This window comes from Apus apus, chromosome 5, assembly GCF_020740795.1.
Source record: "Apus apus isolate bApuApu2 chromosome 5, bApuApu2.pri.cur, whole genome shotgun sequence".
NCBI classification, from domain to species: domain Eukaryota; kingdom Metazoa; phylum Chordata; class Aves; order Apodiformes; family Apodidae; genus Apus; species Apus apus.
Genome location: NC_067286.1, coordinates 18553953 through 18573411, shown reverse-complemented (window position 1 = coordinate 18573411; position 19459 = coordinate 18553953). Strand labels below are relative to the sequence as shown.

Genomic DNA, 19459 nt, shown 5'->3' with positions numbered 1-19459 from the left:
TGGTTAATGTCCAGCTGGGGCAGACAGTCATAACAGCCCTTGGACTCTGGGAAAAGATGGGGGCTTGCTTTAGTTCAAGCCTAGGGAGCCAGGCTTTGCCCCACTGGTACTGCCATGTGGGCTGTGGAGCTGGGATTCCCAGGGATAGGGACAATAACACTGCAGAGGCTGGGGTTTGTTGTTGCAGGACTTGGGGCCCTTTCCCCCCCTCTTTGCAGTCTTTTGACAGCAGTGTAGGAAGGTATTTTGTTGTGTGCCGTCAAAGGACAGGCACAAGTGCTGTAATTATTACAGCCTGCAGCTGAGAACTGAAACAGCGTTTTCCCTCTAATGTCAGCAACACCCAACCATCCCAATTCGGTGCGGTCAATCGCTGCAGCCGACCTTTCTTCATGAATCAGCCCAGCCAGCGGGCGATGTCCGTGTCTGCCGGGGCTCCAGCTCCGAGTGGGGCTGGGCGCTCAAGCCTGCGGGTTTCTCTTCCTCTGGAAGATGCCCGGGGCCGGGGAGCGGCGGGAGGAGACAGCCGGCAGGGGCACCGGGCCCGGCCGCCCTCCTGCCTGTCCCGGCGCTTCTCAGCCGTGCGGCGGGATTTCCCTCGCCCGCCCCGGCCGCTCATTTCCGGGTCGGAGCCGCTTCCAGCTCTGCCCGCAGCTCCGCTCGCCGGGCAGGGCGGCTGCAGGTGCTCACACCGCCCCTCCCCTGCGCCGGATCAGGTAAGCGTGTGCGGGGCTGGCCGGGGAGCCTTGCTCATGAGGAGGGCTGCCCCGCCGTTCCGTGGGGCCGGTCGGGCCTGACCGCCGGGCAGAGCTCCCTCAGGGGCAGGTCCCGCTCGGGAGCCCGAGCCTGCGGCGGAGAGCGAGGTGTTGGGAAGCGGCCGCCCCAGTGAAGAGTCCTGGTGGCACCTTCGGCCTCGCCTCGTTGGCTTCCCCAGACACTCTCTTGCGGCTCTGCAGAGAGGGGAGCGGAGAGCCAGGGGAGCTCTGGATGCTGCAGGGGTTCTTACCTGTCCAGAGTGACATACCTGCCTTGTTCTTAGCTGACGGTGGTCCCTTGCTGTGAAGGATGGATGTGGAGGGTCTGTGAAAAGCCACCTTCTCTGTCACACACCGCTCCTGAGGCGTGGCTGTTGCCTTTGGCACAGGGAGCGCTGCCCGGATGGGGGGACTGGGCTTGAAAGCTGCCGTCCCTTCTGCTTAGCCCCTCTGTTTTTGCTCTGAAGTCTGCAAGTTCCTTTAAGAAAAGCTCTAGGGGCTTTGGTCTTAGGTGCTGGACCTGAACAGAAATCCTTTATATGGTGTTGTTTTTTTTCCCCCCAGCACCTTCCGTTCAGGGAATGTTCTTTCTTGTCACAATCCAGGTCCAGATGACACTGCACAGTAAAGATGCTGTGGGTCCTTACGGCAGCTGCATTAGTGGTGTTTCTCCTCTTTGGGAGGAAAAAATACCAGAGCTTTCCCTCTCCTAAAACCGCAGTGGCTTTAACTTCCCATGTGCATGGGATGCACTTCAGTGAACTTCTGTTTTGAACCTCCAGTCCTTCCTGTAGAATTTCCTGAAAACAGCCAAGGGAAAAAGAGGCCAGTGATCACCAGCCTCGGAGACAAGGAGACAGCTGTGCTCAGGAATATCCTGAAGAGGCAGGATAATCCAAACACATCTTGCTTGTTTAGACGTGACCCATTGAGCTCTTGCTTATTCTGATGGAGATGATGGCTGTTGTTCATCAAGGGGCTCTGAAAACTGGTAACTTCTAGTCTTACGTTATCCACATTCGGGGGCAATATAATATTTATCATGTTCTACAGCTATATTTATTTCCAATTATTATATAAGCAGATATATACAGGTGAAGATATACATACATCTCTGGAGGGCTATGAAAATTCCTTTTCTAGAACAACAGATAATCAGTTTAGTCTGTCCTTTTGCCTCCCAAGTCAGGTGGTCTGGAGAAGGTTCTGAGAAACTGCAGTGGGCTGGAGCAGAGGAATCCTTCACAGACACTCATGTGAAGCCTGAGGTGTACAATTTTAGGATCCTTCATAAAATGATATAAAATTTCTCCAAAGCTGCCTCACTGGGCAAACAACGTTACTCTCATTCTTCAGAAGATTACTTTTTTCTTGGTCTCTCTGCTGCAACAAGCTAAGCTGGGTGGTATAAACTCTGATTGCAAAGTTTGCTTGGCTGTTTTGTCCTCATTGAATAGGAAGATTTTTCTCCCCATCCTAATTTGATGCATCTAATAAATCAAGACCCTATGATCTACTGATCTGAAGATTGTATTGCAAAGGAGGACTCCATGTGGGACTATGTTTAGCAGCACACTGACAGTGCCAGAGCCTCAAAAATTAACTAACGGGATGAGGATAATTGGCAGTAATGTAAATCATATAGGCAGAGCTTCATGCAGTGTTCTTCATGATCAGAGAGCTTTGCTGATATTGATCCTTATGTGCAATAAACCAGGCATGGCTTCTGTAATACATAGCCCACATGTTACTCACTGCCTAGATCTTTTTGATTTGATAAGGCTACTCAGGGGACTGAATCCTCCTACCCTCGCCTGCTTGCAGGAGCTCATCGTGGATTTAAAGACAGTGGCAAGAAAATGCAGCTGTAGTAAATGCTGGTAAGATCTTGGCAGATGCAAGAATGTCACCATTCATAGTAGATGACACAGGCTGAGGAAACCTGCCTTTCTGAAGCATTAAGAGTATGAATAAGGGGAGTGCTTTTAAGACCGCCTCTGCAGCTTTTTGAAAGGATTAGCCTTTAATGTGTGTGCTGGATGAAAGTTACAGCAACGCCCTGAAGGCTTGAAAAAATGTCAAGTCTGGTTGTTGTAGCTATGCAATCAAAGTAATGGTACCTAGTTGTTTGTTGCTTCCTATCTTAACTTTTTCAAAAGAATAACAAGCAGGATACCTGCAGACCTTTGGAGCAGTAGGACTGGTAGCTGTGTGGTGTTAAAATAAAATCATGGAATGTCTAAATATGTCATTTTTTCAAACCTTTTGGGAAAAATCCATCTATGTCTGGACGTAGCTAGATGAGTCCAGCCTCTGGAAAAGGAGAATTAGAAGCAGGACCCTGGGAGAGGTGCAGGTGTGAGAAGGCACATCTAACACATAATACAGAAAAACTTGATGGCCCTCACAGCTACAGTAGCTGAATACCTCTCCATCTCATTCAGCAAAACATCTCTGAGTAAGAGTAGTGCTTTTATCTGCCTCAGTTTTAACTCTGTAAAATGAAGAGGATTAAACCAAGCTCATGTCCAGCTGGCGATTTAAGCTGTAGGTGACCTGTAGGTTGACAGCGTAACAGATGTTGAAGTCTCTCTGGACAAGGGGTCTTACTCCATATAAAATAAAACTGGCTTCCTTATCTATTTGGCAAGGACTGGTGTGGCTGTACTGTGTCTATGGAAGGTGAGTTGGTTGTGTGCCTGTGCTAGCAGCTGAGGTGAAGGTGAGATGAGATGTGTAAATATTGCTGTGCCTTATTTTCCTCATAACTCTTGCTTGTGGACTAAATGCCCAGTTATTTGTAGGGTAGGGCAGACAGGCCAGCAGAGCCATTGGACTCTGATGTGAGTTGCTTCAGGCTGGAGCTCCTGGCCTCTGCCCAGCTGCCCTTCTCAGCAGGTGCAGAGCTGCTGAGCTTTGCCCAAGAAAGATGAGCGTCATCAATGCTTAGGTAAGTTAAGGTGTGACCAAATCCTTGTTACCCTTGGCAGGTGTGTCTCTATGCTGTTTGGGATTTGAATAGCCAGGCATAGCCTCTGTGGGAAGGGTTACAAAACCTGTTTAAAATGTGGAGACTTGATGCTGGAACTCAGAAGGGAAGTTCAGTGCACCCCAAGGGACAGTGACAATACAGGGCCTGAGGGGTGTGAGTGAAGGAACAGCCAACCTGTAACCCTGTGGGCAGAAACTCTTCTGCAGTGTGTTCTTATGTCTGTGTCCTGCTGCAGACTCTGGGGTTGATGTCCCTCCAGGAGCAGCTCTGCCAACTTGGTGTACTCTGAGCAGGGCTGTGTGGACACCCTGGTGTCTAGTTGGGCTGAGGACCTCTTCAGCAGCAGCACTGCTAGAGCCTCTCTCTTCTTTCAGGTCTTTGAAGTTCAGAGGTATCTGTTGTCTTGAACAGTGCCCTGCTGTCTGAGATCATGGAACTAGGAAAATAGTTCAGATTTATTGGAGGGAAAAAATGACATGTGTGGATGCCCCCACAAATGTACGTTTCTTCCATTGCATGTTTTGTTCCTGTGCTTGAGAGCTGCCTTTCCTCCTCCTTACCCTCTTTGCCTCTTAGAGGAGTTTGCAAGATCTCTGCCTTTCCTCCCTCCCAGGCACGTAGCCTGAAGAGGGATTCTCTGCCCCAAAACAGATGCATGAACTCCTTTAATGTTTCCAGTGGCACAAAAAGAGTCTTTTGCTTCCCATGCAAATCTGGTTGCTCAGTTGAAGCTACGAAATGCAAATGCAGCACTTGTAGCTGTTCTCACTGGTAAGAGTGATGTGGGCTTTATGTAAAGCATAAAGATAAGACCTCAGGAGCTTGGAGAGCAAAGCAATACACAGATTTGTCCTGGAGAGAGGTCAGCATAGCTGTAGTTCAATCACAAGCTGTTTCCGAGCTTGTCAGGTAGGGTACTGGGCAGGGGGATATTTCAGGCCATTGGTATCAAATAAATGAGTTTATGGAAACTGATTAAGAGTTACTAGCTATGGGTGTGGGTGGGCTGGTCAGTTATTCTCTGCCTTCTCTCCTTACCACCTGCCTGCTGCATGCAAGTGCAGAATCAGTGCCGACTGTGATTTGGTGACTCAACCTGTTCTGATGCCTGGGTCCCTTTTCTCTACTCAGGTCAGGCAAATAGCAATCAGTCTGTGATCATGGTTGAGAGCTCATGCTATTGCCCTATATAGGGGGAGCTGTAATGATGCTTTGATCGGCTTAATCCAATTTGATCTGAAAATCTACTTCTCTGAACAATAACTCTTTACTAAATCAAAAACCTTTTTGGCACCAGTGGATTAAGCCTTCTTCTTTTCAATATGTACCATTAAATACACAGGATGTGCAGTATGGTTGAATTAGCATTACTATAGTAATTGTAACTTTCTGTATTTCCTGACCTTTATCCATGCAACCCTAAGGATTCATTAATGTGACTTCAAAATGCTATTTATATTTTTTTGTGCTTGATAAGCTTTTTTTTCTGGTCAGTACTAAGAGAAGCCTTCCGAAGGATCCTAGGAGGAGATGAGAGACAGGACAAGGCTATGAGGTACAGCAAAGCAGTTTGCTCCCTTTTTTGTGCTGTTCTAGCAGCATCTCATCTAAGACCATGGTTCAGTGTTAATCATCACCTCTGCAGCAATGGTAAACAATATGGTGAGTAAACTCTCTTGCTTAGATTCAGATAACTCACTTGGTCTGGTTTGTTTGCCTCAGCTACACAGCTAGAGCCTGCCCCAAAGATGCATGGTCCTGAGGCAAAGCTTAGCCCATGAGGAGTGGAGAGGTGAACGTTCTGATTCACAGAGCCCTACCAGATGTCTTGAAGTAGCTCACTGGCTCCATTAAACCTGTATTAAAGACAGGTGTGACAGTTTATAGTATTCTTCATGTCCATTTTTTAGTCTGGGGTTTGAAATAACCATCTTAAAATAAATGAGGGAAGGACTTGCCTTTACTTTTGCTTTCTGCAGGACCCATCATCACTTGCTGCTGCAAGGATGGGGCTATTTGTGGCTCCTCCATTTGCAGGTTGATAAGGTCTCCACTGTTCAGATACCAGCTGGTGTCTTCTCAGTGGGAGTTGGTGGAAGAGTCATTTTTGCCCTCTGCAGAGTCTGGGCTTACCTGCTTGTCACTGGCATGGCAAAGCTTGTTTGCTGGGCAAATGTTATCCTTGAGGGCTGACACAAAGAGGAATTTGGAGTGGGGGTGAGCAAGGGGAATAAAACCATACCAGGTTGAAGAGCCAGCCTGCCAGGATCTCAGAATGCTCTTTTTTTTGTGTGTCAGCTTCCAAGAAGTCCTCAGGCCTAACTAGTTGGAGCTGACACTGCTGAGGGCAACTTTATGCTGCCTGGAGGTCCTGGGGCTGCCATTGTGTGAAAAATCCCCATCAGCATCTCCAGCTGTCAGTGGGCAGGGGTAGCTTTGCTTCCTTTCAGTGATGCTGTGGGATACAGACCCCTTAGGCCAGTGGCAAGATAGATGGTGGCATCCCTAGCTGCCGTAGTGAGAAAGTCCTGGAGTGTACACCCACCCCTGGAGTATGTTTTACAGTGCTTTGGAAAGAGGCTCCTTGCAGTGTCATCTTGTGCTTTACCTTTCTTTTTCCTAAGCTCTCTGAACTTCCCTTTGTGAAACAAGTTGCGAAATACGTAAAAGTGGAATTAAACTTGAGGCAGGATTCCCAGGGGTAGTTTCCAACCCTACCTTGTTGAAATGGGATGTGAGATAGGCAGCAAGCTACCTAGAAGCACAGGTAAATTCAGCATGAGACAAGGGATCATCTGCTTTTTTACCACTTCTTCCACTCTTGCCTAAGGCAGCTCAGAAACAAGCCCTTCTCCTTCACAGCTGTGTATAAGTCAGGATTACAATCATTTATCTTGGGAGCTTAATAGCAGGTTTTATTGTGCTGCTTTCTGAACTGACGGCTACTAGCCTGTGTTGGAAAGGGGATGAGATGTGTAGGGAGCATTACAAACCACACCTCCTAGCTTGCACCTGCTCTGATACTCCGTTTACAGTGGCAGTGTTCGTTCTCTGCTAGCTTTTTGTTCTGGAAAATACTGACAGCTCCAGGGAAGGGAAGCTTGAGGTACATGGGGACACCTGCAGAGAGAGAAAAAGAGGTTGTGTAACAGGGTGGAAGGGAGGGGAAAAAGTCTCTCTAGTCTGGGCAAGGAATTATTTGAGTAGAAGGAAGTTTGAAGGAGTTTGTGAGTTGCTGTGTCTCAGCAGAGTTTATCCCTAGGAACTTTCTGTTCTAACTTCCTGCTTTTGCTTTAAAGGAGCAGAGTAGAAACAAGACAAAGACTCACTGAGTGCAGTGATACTGTATTTCACTCCAGAGAATGGTTGTTATTCCCCTGATGGAAGAGAGAAACATTATTTATTTTCTTTTTGAAGAGCTGGACGTGCTTAATTAACAGGTGATTAATACTTTGGTTTGGATTACCTTTGCAAATGTTGAACTGAAGAAACTTGCTGTCTGTTCTGATGTGGTTTTGCAGGTCAGTTAAATAATACTTGTAAATAATTTATTTGGGAAACCTCATTTAGAGTAATAGTTGCAATGGTTACGTTTTTAAAAGTAAAGGGGGAAAAGTACATGCTTAGAATGTGTAGGATTGTGAATGTTTTCTTAATAAATTTATTTTGTAAGCTGGTTAGATTGAAAACTAAGGATTTTCTGCTGCATATTTTATAAAGATTTAGACATTTTCTTAAAAAAAAAAATTGTCAGGAAATTTTCCACTACCTCTCTCATAAGCATACCTGTCCTTCTCACCCCCCTCCATTTTCTGTAATCCTAAATCAGTGTTGCTGCAGTGGGCTTCTGACTCAGTGACTTTTTTTGTCAAAGAGGGGAATATTTCAGCCACCAGTAATTTCACCTTTCCCAGAACAGCCACACAAGTTGAACAAAGCACCTCTCAAACAGCCTCTGCTTCCAAGTTTTCCATTTCTTATGTTGCTTGCTTCTTGCACTAAGCTGTGCCTGGTATACAGAAAACATATGCCCTTTGGTTGCCTGCATTATCCTGCTTTGTGGAGGAGCAGTTCAGGGCTTGTGGCTGTTCAAAACATTCTTTGATTTTCTGTCTTGTAGAAATATGAGGTTTTTATTAGTGTGTTGTGATTGTCCCCCCTGAATGAAAAAGGGAGAAGATATTTTTGGTATTTTTACGAAATCCAGAAAATCTTGGAAGTTCAGACCAATCCTCTGATCTCCTTAAGGGAGAGGGAGTGTTGACTCCCTGCATCCAAGACTTCACCAGTGGCCTCCTCAGTGGCCTGACAGTCAAGAGGTATCTTTACTCAGGGCATGGATTTAATCCTTTTCCAGTGCACAGATTACACTGGCTTTTCAGGAAAGGTATTTTGCATAGCACAGCCAGTATCTCCTTAGTTCACAGGAAGGGGTGAATCTTTACTTTTATACCCACTGTTAAGGTGGATCCTTAGCTGAGGGGTAACCAAGTGTCACACTTGGGCATATAGCCACTTTCAGCTCTGTGAGGCAGACATTGGTTTAACCATCTTGGAAACTGGTGACACCCAGCGGCCTGCACTCTGTTGTTTTAATAGCATCTACAGAAAGATCAAACTATCCATGGGCCATACCTCCTCCTGGGCAAAACCAATAGATCACCAGCCACTGAGAGGCTTCTTCAGGGAGTTTTAGTGTCTAGAAATCCTCTAGATGCTCATGTCTACTTGTTAATCTTTGCAAACTGTTTTTGTCCTTAACGTGCATCTTGCAGATTCAGAGTAGCAAGATAAAATGAGGGGACGAGATCACTGTGTCTGGTTCTCAAGAAACTGGAGGTGAATTTCCTGGGATGAGGAAAAGTTGGTTGAATTTCATGCATCCCCCCTGCAGTAGTAGCCCTGGATAAGAAGGTTTCGGGTGCTGCAGAGAAGTTCCTGGCTCAGCGGGAGAAAAAAATCACTGTCTATCCCACATATTCAGTAAGCAGTTTCAGTGGTTGCTTTACCAAAAAGAAGTTTCTCCTTGGAAAGGGGTTTGGGTGGTCTGATTTGCTTTGATATTTTATCTGTGCATGTGTATGGTGGTGGAGCTATTTGAGGACAACATAAGGCTATGGATTTTTGTTTGTATGAGGTAGGTTTCAAGATCAAAGATCAAAGTACTTGCCCAGTACTGTGAACTGACACCTGTGGCATGCCAGGTGAGATGGGATTGTCACAAGATTCTTAGCCTTTGTGCAAAGTAGGTACTGAAGCAGCTGAGGAAACCTTGCAGCTGGCCAGGAGTGTCTTGAGTTCATGACAGTGGGTGGCTGTTGGAAAATTTAGTGAAGAACTAACAGAACAAAATTGGGAGCCAACTAGAGGCAGCAGCCAATACCTTTCTTGTTCAGCATCCCAAGGTTCCATGGCAGAGAAGTCCTCTACAAAGCTAACACCAGTTGCCTCCGTCTCTTACAACAGAGTGAGAACTAGTAAAAGGCTGCCTAGAGAGGAGGCTGACTTAAACAGTGACTCTGCTGGACAAGCATGCCTAGGTAATAGCAGCCCAGGAGGGTTCCTGCTGAGGTCAGCCAAGGTGAATGGCTGTAACAGACAGATTCAGCTAATTGTTGGAAAGGAAAATATTTTTTCTGGTATTACATAGCAAGAATTGGAGGATTCAAAGGGAGGTACCCAAAGCTATGGGTCTGATGGCAGTGATAGTTGTGGGAGGAAGCCTGACCTTTGGCTGTTGGGGTACCAAGTCCAGTTCACAGGACTGTCCTTGGTGAAAATGCAGCAAATGCTGTGATCTTAATGGCAGACAACTCCATGTACTTTGAGGCTGGCTTCTGCTGATGTGTGCCTCTATTGATGCTGAAGAATGGCCAGGCTGAAGCAGCACTGTGCCTCCCACAGCAGTTAGTGGCAGATGCCCTTGTCTTCCCAGCATAATGATATTTTCATAGTACACTCTTTCAGCTGTTTGTGGCTCAGAAATTTTTCAAGAAAATGGGCATTTTGTGCAATAGTCCTTTATGGACAAATTCAGGGAAGAAAAAAACAGCCACTTTTGCAGCGCATGAATGCCTGTGGCATGCTCAACATTCTGTGTCAGTAAGTCCCATGCTTTGATGGTTTGCAGAGAAGTGCTTCCTCTTGCTAATGTGCAGCTGCTACCACCTAATTTTATCTGAGGCTCCTGGATTCTTTTCAGAAAGATGACTGACTAGGGACAATTCTTCACTACCTCTGCCATTCAGGAATTGGTTAAACTGGCATCTCCACAAAACCCAAATTACTGCATTTGAAGCTTTCTGCATCCATTAGAACCTTTTATATACTTATTCAACAAATGGCTGTTTCTGCCATTCTTGTGCTGGTTCTCCAACAGGGTAAGACTTAAGGAGTGTCTCCCTTCAGCATGAATTTTCTCTGCACAACACCTAGTGTGGTTGCATTATTAAGGGCAGAGGAAGAGCCTTGTGTCCTGGTGGCTCTGCTGCTTTCAGGGTGTGAAAGGACTCTCCATAACAGCATTTCTACTGATGTGTCCTTGCTGAGCTGCAGCAGCCAAGGTAGTGCTCATCATGTGCCAAGTGTTCCTGGATGACATCTTAGCTGTTCAATAACTAGTGGCATGAGCCCATCGGAAGCACACTGACTTCTGGTTTTTGTCTCTGGTACAACCTGGTCTGCACTCAAGTGCTGCCTTTGCTGAAAGAGCTGGTAAGGCAGGAGGAAATTGCCAGCCATGTTAACTTACACGAGCTGAGAAGCTGCCCTGGATTTATGTAATTTCCTGTAATGACTATCTGAAGAGCTTTGAATGCCAGCTTTTATCTGGAGCTTTTCTTCCTTGTGGTGTGTTCCTGCCTGCCATACCAGCCCTTAGAAAAGAGGAGTAGAAGAGAGCAGACATCTCCTTTGCTTGGGCTCCCAGTGCTCACTTTGAATAAAAAATGATTGGGGGTGGTGGATGTCAAATGCCAGGTTCTCTGTCTTCTCTCCTTTTCCCACATCTGGGCTGGCAAAGAAAGTTTGTTGCCTGCCCAGCTGTCTTGCCAGTAGGTATCACCAGCAGAGCAGAGCACTTACTCTGCAGTCAACACGCTTGGTGTTGAGCAGGCATAATCTACCTACTGATTGCTGAAGTCAAAGAAGCATAAACTTTCAACTTCACAACAGTGTTACCAGTGTTCAGCTAACATGTATAAGGTTGTATTATTTTCTTACAGCTAAAATATACTGTCTTTCTCAATTATTTTCTTGAGCTGATTGCCTCTGTCCTGTAGCAACCACTATTTGTAGTAGAACATTAGTGGTAGTGGCATCAGGGGGAAACTTGGTACTGCTCAGAGCCTATTCTACTTGAAGTAGTGAATGATGTTTACTTACTTAGTTGTTCTTGGTTAACCATGTCCTTTGTGGATATGCAGCATGATCTCCAGCCTATGGAAATATTATGTATTCTTCTTGAAGCCAAAGGTACAATATTTCTTTTTTTTCCACTCCATCTAAGATGAATCCTTATGTTAGATTGTATTGTATGAGATGTTGCAATTGTCTGTTCTGTATTTAAAAAAAAAAAGTTCCAGGAGACCTGTAAGCCGTTATGAAGTGAAGGAATTTGTAAAAATGAGTTGTTCTTAAACTAGCTGTTGCTATTTGTCATGTCTTACTGCACGTGTGTTCTTTATTTTCTGAAAAAATCAGCTTTGTGCTAGTTATAGCGACAGTTCCAAGACCATTAGCTATTTATGGAAAAAATGTGCTTTGGATTTTTTTTCTAATTGCTGAGAATTAGTTCTTGGTCCAAGTATCATAAGAGGAAAAACTGATGCTTTCTCCCTCCACTCCCTGAGCAAAACAACCCAGCAAAGCTAAAGCCCTGATTAGTGGGAGTGGTTCCAGTGCAAACGCGCCCTCAGTGTTTGCAGTGCCAGTGCTGTGACACCGTGCCAGTGTGAGAGAACTGCAAAGTGTAGCTTGCAGTGGGCATAGCTGGGGAATGGCATGTGGATGGGATGGAGGAATTGTGGCAATTTCTGAGGGAAAGAATATTGCTTTCGTATGCCATGGATACCTGTTGAATACTTATTACATTGATGGTTCTTGGTGTGTGTCAGTGCTTTTTCTTGTTGAACTGGGAAGCATCAGTGAGTGCAGTTTTAAGAAGTTTATTTGTTTACCTCATGAAATATAAAAAGAGAACTGTTACTAATCTGAAGTTGTTTGCAGATAGGAGCATAGTCTGCATCAAACAAGTTTCTACATAGCAAGTTTTTTTTGTGAAGATGAAGGAGTTGGTATGATAAGCCATAAAGAACTTCTGTGAAGGAAATGGTAAAATGCAGCAGAGCACCATTTTTTTAGGTGCTGTTCTGAATGACTGGCTCCTTGCAGCTGTTCATGTGTCTGTGATATACCTCTGTGTTGTACAGACATATTCCATGATTAAGTCATTTATCAATATTGCAACATGGGTTAGCTCAGGGCTATCAAGCTGGGCTGATCTGTTGAGTAAACAACACAGAGGTTCCTGGATTTGTTCCTGTTTCCTTAAAGGGCTATAATGAAGCACAGGTAATTAAAAGAGAGAGAGAGAGTGAGGTGTAGCTCTAGATATTACACCTGATTTCTGGCTCTCTGTCCAGGGTGTGTATGGGTTTTCTTAGGGTTTTTTAAAGAAAAAAAACCTTTCAAAATAATGTATGTTTTTCTAATTTTTCAGTGTATTTGTTTGCTGCCATTCCCTTTAGGAAGGGAGAATCCAACAACCATCCAAACAAATTACAAACAGTAGAAACAAGTTTCCTAGAGAAGAGAAGGGGCAAAATTAATTTTGAATGAAGCATACTGAGAAATAACTTTTCTGTTGTCCTCCTAGCCTTTTCTGGCACTTTTAAAAGGCATAGCCTTTTAAAACAATTTCCAACAAATGGGTGCCCATTTCCTTTGAGTACCTTTTGGAAATCCAGCCTGTGTGGAAGCCAGTCTGACACAGGGGTCAGTCTCATTCCTTGGCAAGACCTCCTTTCTACCTTCACCTGGTTAGATTTGTGTGGTTGTAATTTTGTCAATGCATTCAGAATATGTGCTCTTTTTGCATGCAAATAGGATAATTTTAATTATAGTTACAAATAATTGTAACTATGTGTATTCAATCACTGAATTTCACAGTATTGTAGAATCTGAGATATGTAGATGTGACTGTGTTCTACAAGGAGCATTTTAAAAATAATTATTTGCTTTCAAAACACTGGGAGATAAAGGATAATGGAACAATCAGAGCAAGAGGCATATGTTCGATATAAATTGGTATAAGGACCTGTGAAGCTTGTATTGCCCTTTTCTTTTAAAACATACCCATTACTTAGCTGCTACTGAATGATGCTCCCATTCCATAAGCAAACAACAAATGCTTTGTACTACTGCATCCTGCCATGCTTCAGCTGTGTTTGTAGTTTGCTGAAGCAACAGGCTTCTGCTGCAGGGATCCCTTACCCAAGCACTTCGTCTCCTGTTTGTGTAATGTCCTCTCCTGCATGGGATCAGACCTCTTATTCAGAGTATGCATCAAGAGCACCTAAACACCCAGGGTAATCCCCCCACTTAAAGTTGAAAGACTTTTTCTGTATCAGGAGTGGACAAGAAAGGGGGTGTGTTCTTCTGATTGGTTTAAATAAATAGCTTAAATATTTGGCTTTAGTATGTGGGTGTTTTTGTTGTTTCTAGTAATATTGCCTTAGGCAGAGATACAGGAGGATGTCTTTTGGGAAAATTCCCAGCAAGTATCTGAGCACTTTTGTTTGTGGTACACCTTGGACACCTACTACATGCCTATAATGATTCTTCTTTAATATTCCCATCTACCAGCATGTCAACAAAAATTCAGTGGCACAGAAAAGAAAAAAACTGCTTTTCTTTGTAGCTCCACAGGTCCCAAATAGTGCACTTGTTCTGTAATCCTGGGTAAGACGCTTAGCCAGTTGTGCTTAGTTTTTCCTCCTTTGTTAACTGTTGATTCATTGTCTTGTGTTGGAGCTGGGCTGCTAGGAGTGCTGTATATTCAATGTGTGTAAAATGCCCTGTGGTGCTTGGGGGTCATCTGAGGGCCAGCTCAGGAAAACTTGGCTGTACTCCCCACTTTCTGACCCTCCTTGTCATCAGGCTGTGGAAAAAAAAATAATAACCCAAAGCTGCCATGTGCATAAAGTGGTCACGGTCACATAGATAAGGGCTTGGCAGCTGATAGCATTTTAGCCATTTCTTTCCTTTACCTCTTTAACACTGCTTACTGCTACAAAAAGAAGCTTTCTGAGATATTAAATTGGAACCATGACACTATAATGCTACCTTGTAAATAGTATCTCCCTCTTCCAGAAAAGCACCTTGAGTCTCTTCTGTTTGTTGAAATTTGCATTTTCTTTAAGTTCTGTGTTCAAATGTTTCATTCTTCAACTTAGAGGCTTTGAACTATTTTGATGCTTCAGTTTCACATGTTGTTATCAGTCTCCAGAAACCAAGTTTTAAAATAAAGTGCTAGTTGTCAAAAGCATCACAATCGAATTAGAGGTGCTGACAATCTGTAAGTGTAGGCAGGTGATATGACTCACCCATATGGCAAGCTGAGTCAGGATTAAAACTCAGGTCTTGTGATTTCCCCAAAGAATGCCATGCCCATGGGATCCAGCTGACTTTATGGCCAAGAACAAACTGCAGTTTATGCCTCAGGTGGCTAAAATATGCTCGCAAAACTAGTCTGAGTTACCACTGTGTAGAAATGCAAGACCTGGTGTTAACTGTCTTTACTGGCAGTTGAATTTCCTGTTCTATGCTGTGTCTGAGAAGACTGCTGCATGGACCTCTTACCCCAACACTTCATCTCCTCTTTGTGTAGTGTTCTCTCCTGCATGGGATCGGATCTCTTATTCAGAATATGCATGAAGAACGTGATCAATATCCTGCACACCTCTGCTATGAAGACAGGCTGAGAGATTTGGGGCTATAGACCTTATAGTGGCCTTCCAATACTTAAAGGGAGCCTACATGAAAGATGGGGAGAAACTTCTCATCAGAGAGTGCAGTGATAGGACAAGGGGTAATTGTTCTAAATGGAAAGAGGGTAGATCCAAACTAGATATTAGGAAGAAATTCTTCACCATGAGTGTAGTAAGGTGCTGGAATAGGTTGCCTAGGGAGGTTGCTGATGACCCCTCCCTGGAGGTGTTTAAGGCCAGGTTGGATGAGGCCTTGTGCAGCCTGGTCTAGTGTGAGGTGTCCCTGCTCATAGCAGGGAGGTGGCAACTAGATCATCTTTATGGTCCCTTCAAACCTTAACCATTCTATGATTCTATAAGCCTTCTCTTCTCTCACCAGTCATTCTTGGCCACTGTTAAGGGCAAGATGCTGGGCTAGATGCACTGTGCTGTGACCCCTTGTGGATATTCTTATGATGTAAATCAACAGCCCAAGATACAGAGATTGTCCTGACTCCAGGCTAGGTATGGAAATTCTTAACTGGTGCTGACTCAATGACTACCTTGTCCTGGTAGAACATGCCTGAAAAAATCAATCTTGTCAGGAAGTTTTGGTAATGATCCCTGACTTTGCCACTGTAAGTGGCTTGGCTACATTTAGCTGGGAGACCCTTTGCCTGACCAAAAACATTAGATGCCCATAGCTATCTTCTTTGTATTCTCCACTTGTGTCAGGCAAGCATAACTCTTCACAAGCTGATCTTTCTGCACCAAAGCCAGCTCTGTTAGCCTCAGTTTTACTACTCACTACTACTGTAGTGACCTCAGCCTCTTTCAAAGTTGTCCTTCAGGGATGTTCTACATCTTGCTGATGAAGCTATTTCTCCAGTGGTTTGCAGCAGTGATCTGTAACTGGAGATGGTAGGACAGCACTTGTTAGACTGAGATATGGTTTGTGCCTTATCCACTTTTATATAATGTGATGATGCCCTTACAAACAGGGATGGAGACAGAGAGCTTCTCAGTCAAAGACCTCTGAGAGAGAAGTCATAGAACCATAGAATGGGTTGGATTGGAAGGGACCTTGAAGATCATATCGTTCCAAGCCCTCTGCCATGGGTAGGAACATCTTTCACTAGTAGGGACATCTTTCACTAGACCAAGTTGCTCAAAGCTCCATCCAACCTGGCCCTGAACGCTTCCATGGAGGGGGCATCCACAACTTCTCTGGGCAGGTCCATCAGAGCTGTAGTGTATTTTGCTTACTGGGACTCTCTTATTTGCCACTTTGTTCCTCTACATGTACTGTCTTACCAATGACAGAGCCACATCTGGCTTAAAATGGTTTGGACAAGAGACTCTGCACTCTAAACATTTAATTAATAGGCTTAGTCTTTTACAAATGAGTGAAATCCTTTCAGACTCCTGTTCATGTCAGGCTTCCAGCTCTTTTAGTTAAGACGCTTTTAGCTCAGCCAGTGTTCGGGAGCTTGGGAGCTACAGTACAGCTGGGCTTCTTCTAAAATGAGGAGATTCTGGAATTAGTGATGTAATGGGTCTGATTTCAGCTTGCAAATATGTCTTCAAGAGAGAACAGAACATCTTCCTCGTATAATCTTGTTTGCTACAGCAGAGCTGGGGAATGTCTGGGTATGCTGCCCTGGCTTTTGAAATAGAAACTATGAAGCTGCTAACAAGAAAGTAAGATCTTCTTTTCTTCTGAGGACCTCAGTGTCTCTTAAGCAGCTAGAAGGATGTTTGAGAAGCTTATTCATTTGCACTTTTTCTTATTCTGGCTATTTTCTGCAATCCTGTCATGGCTCTTGCTTTGAACTCATGTTTTTTTTCATCTCCTGCTGCCATTTGCACTCACCTTCTGGTACAGGGTGCTGCTTGTGCTGAGACTGTGCCTTTGTAGAAGGAAAGGGTCCAGCACAAAGCTTCACCAAGGTGGCCTGTAGCAGCCAATCATTATAATTCGTCAAGTGTGGCTATGTGATTCGTTAGTGTAATGACCTGTAAAATCTATGCAGTGTAAGATACTTGGATTTTTTAATTATTTTTTTTTTTCTTTCAAGGCTAGCTGTGCATTTTTTCCTTGAATGTGAAAAGTCAGGTTGGGTTCTTTTGACCTCTTTACTACTAGCATGTACAACTTGCCATCAGAAGCAATGGACAGAATGGACCTTTAGTCTCCCAGGTTTTTTGTGTTGCCTCCATAACACACACACAAAAGCTTGGTAGGAGGGTTTGTTTGAAAAAGAGCAAGAGAGAAAGACACCCTCTGCCTTCTAGCTTGTCATGCTTTCTTCCCTCCTTTCCTGTACAGTATTCCCCAAAGATCAATGCCAGCTCTGTGTCCATTGCTTGCCAGGATGTATGCTTGATTAGAAACATAACCATTTATAGGTACTTTTCTGCGTAGTTTTGGATAAGTATCTTCTCGAGTGATGCTAAACGGAGATGCCCTGAAAAAAAACACTGATATGAAAGGGGGAGTGAAGCGTTCTGCTTGTTCTTTGAAGCAGAACCACCCTCTGTCTCATGAACCAGCAGTTAGTCAAATAGTATGGAGTGTAGTTGCCTTCTCCTTTTGTGTCAGCTTCATATAGTTCTCACGTGTGACATTCTTCCTGGCCGTCATGCTCTTTATCCTCCTGCTGTACTAAGAGTGCAAACAGAATTAACATCTTTGTTATCACAGAATCTGTACATGGCTTTTAATTTCTTGGAGATTAAAAAAATCAAAGCCAACCCTCAAGTCCTCTTTGTCTAGTACTGTTTAAATCTGCTCTCAGCCTGCTTACACAGCTCACTTCTGCCCTGCAATGCAGCGCACAAATCTGCGGAATAAGTCTAAGGCAATCAGAACAACAAGGCTTAAAAAATGTGGCGGTGTTGCTGAAGAAAAGCTGGGGAGTGTTACATGGCAGCAGTAAGTCAGAAGGTGGGTTGAGGTAAGAATGTGTTGTATGCATCTTTACAACCACAGTGCTGTGCTTAAGGGAGTACTCTCATTCCTAGCCTTTTTGTTTAAGGTACTTGTAAGTAATGGGTATTATTTTCTTTGGCTTCTGAAATGTCTCCATAGTTGTGTGGTTTCCTTCCTATAAAGGTGAATGTTTCAGATTAAAATTCTGTTTGGCTGCTTATAAGCTCTCAAAACAGAGACTGGGAGGCAAGGGGAGCAGGATTGCCCCAGCTTATTAAATTTTTCCCATTGTAGGAATTGTCTGGGTTTTTTTTTTATTATTATTCTGTGTGTGTGTGTGCTGTAATAACATAAAAGGAAAGGGAGTTACTATTTGGGAAGCATTATGAAAAAAATTTCAGAGGTGAAAGGCCAGCCAGGGGACCTGAGAGGCAGAGGGCTGGAAGAAACATTCCTTCTTCTCATTCCTCCGTCTCTTACACAGATCTTTGTCATCTCTGCCTTTGTCCCTCTCTGGGTTCTTGCAGTTGTGATGCAAGTTTGGTGTTCAAAGACTGCAGAAAAGCAAGAGAAGGAAAAGCACATGTTACTACTAGAGAAGCCAAGACCAGAAAGAAGCATCCTGGTCAGGGCACCCAGGGACCTGTGTGAGAGCTGGGAACTGGCCATGCTCACAGCCCTCTGTCTCAGTTAAACTCTGTGCACACTGTCTGTTTTCACCCCCTCCCCTTGGTAACAGATACATATGCTGAATATTTTTCTTTCAAATCAACAAGGCACATAACTAGATGTATGGGGTGGAAGTGGAAGGTTGCATTTGACTGAAATTTCTCTGTTTCCTGCCCCACAGCTCTTCTGTTTGCCCCTGCCCTGAGGGAAAAAGCTTTGAGAGGATGGAGAAAGAGAGGGAAGCACTCTTGGGATACATCCGCTGGGAAGGAGAAGAGGAAAGGGGTGAGGAAGATGGGGTAGCTCCCGGTGCTTCTCATTCCAGCCAAATGAGTGAATTGGAAGATATGCAGGTGGAGATGCTTGAGAAGGCAAGGGAGCTCTTCCAGCTGTGTGACAAGGATGAGAAGGGTTTTATCACCAAGGTGGACATGCAGGTGAGGGAAAAAAATCCTCCTCCTTTCTTGGAAGGAGTTATAAATTCATGGGTGGCAGAAGAGGGGGGAATGTGGCATGTCTTTGCTTTTGGCAAGTGCGGGTGTGCACATGGGCTCTGTCTCAGTCAGATTTGAGGGAGCCAAACTCTGCCAGAGCCAGCTGCTATGAAACAAAAATCCTAGTAGGGCGTTTGACCTCCAGGGAATTCCTGGAACAAGTGAGACTGCAATTCCAATTTCTTAAGGAATACATAAAATAAAAATAAATTTCAATGGTTCCTACAAACATTAAGCATACAGTGGATGGAAAATCAGGGCAGGGGGGGGAATCTCTGGTATAATTTAAAAACAAAACATAACAAAACAACTCCCCTTAAAGTAGCCTAAATTGAAAAAAATCAACAGACTTCTTAACAAAAAGAATGTATGACTTCTTTGTCTCAATCATAGCTAATGCCTGATCTCAAAAACTTGCTTTAGGCCTGAACTATAACTTTGCTCTACAATAATGTGCTTTGTTACTTTTTATTAAAACCAGTATTTGTTAACAAAATTTCTGCAGTTCTTTGAGAGTTTTAGTTGTTTATCAGGAAGGTTATATGCAGATTGTTATTCTTCTGCCTCATCTCTTCCTCTGTATATAATAAACATTTGGCAGGTCTGTGTTGGTTTAAGTAATGACTTTTTTTTGGGTTGTGTGTAGCCTA

General features: G+C 44.2%; 1 protein-coding gene across 7 annotated transcripts in view; it reads left to right on the top strand.

Moving 5' to 3' along the window:
• The first annotated feature begins 638 nt into the window (after window positions 1-638).
• CRACR2B (calcium release activated channel regulator 2B) overlaps window positions 639-19459 on the top strand; it is a 31195-nt gene continuing 12374 nt past the window's right edge. For 3 of the 7 annotated variants that reach the window (XM_051621789.1, XM_051621788.1, XM_051621784.1), the window contains exons 1-3: window positions 5091-5409; window positions 7047-7187; window positions 18497-18752. In XM_051621789.1, the coding sequence (XP_051477749.1) occupies window positions 18540-18752 (213 nt within the window). In that variant the 5' untranslated portion in view covers window positions 5091-5409; window positions 7047-7187; window positions 18497-18539. Of the gene's footprint in view, window positions 717-5090; window positions 5410-6771; window positions 6854-7046; window positions 7188-8676; window positions 8731-18496; window positions 18753-19459 lie in introns of those variants that run through there. The other 4 variants (XM_051621785.1, XM_051621786.1, XM_051621791.1 and 1 more) reach the window with 4 other exon arrangements.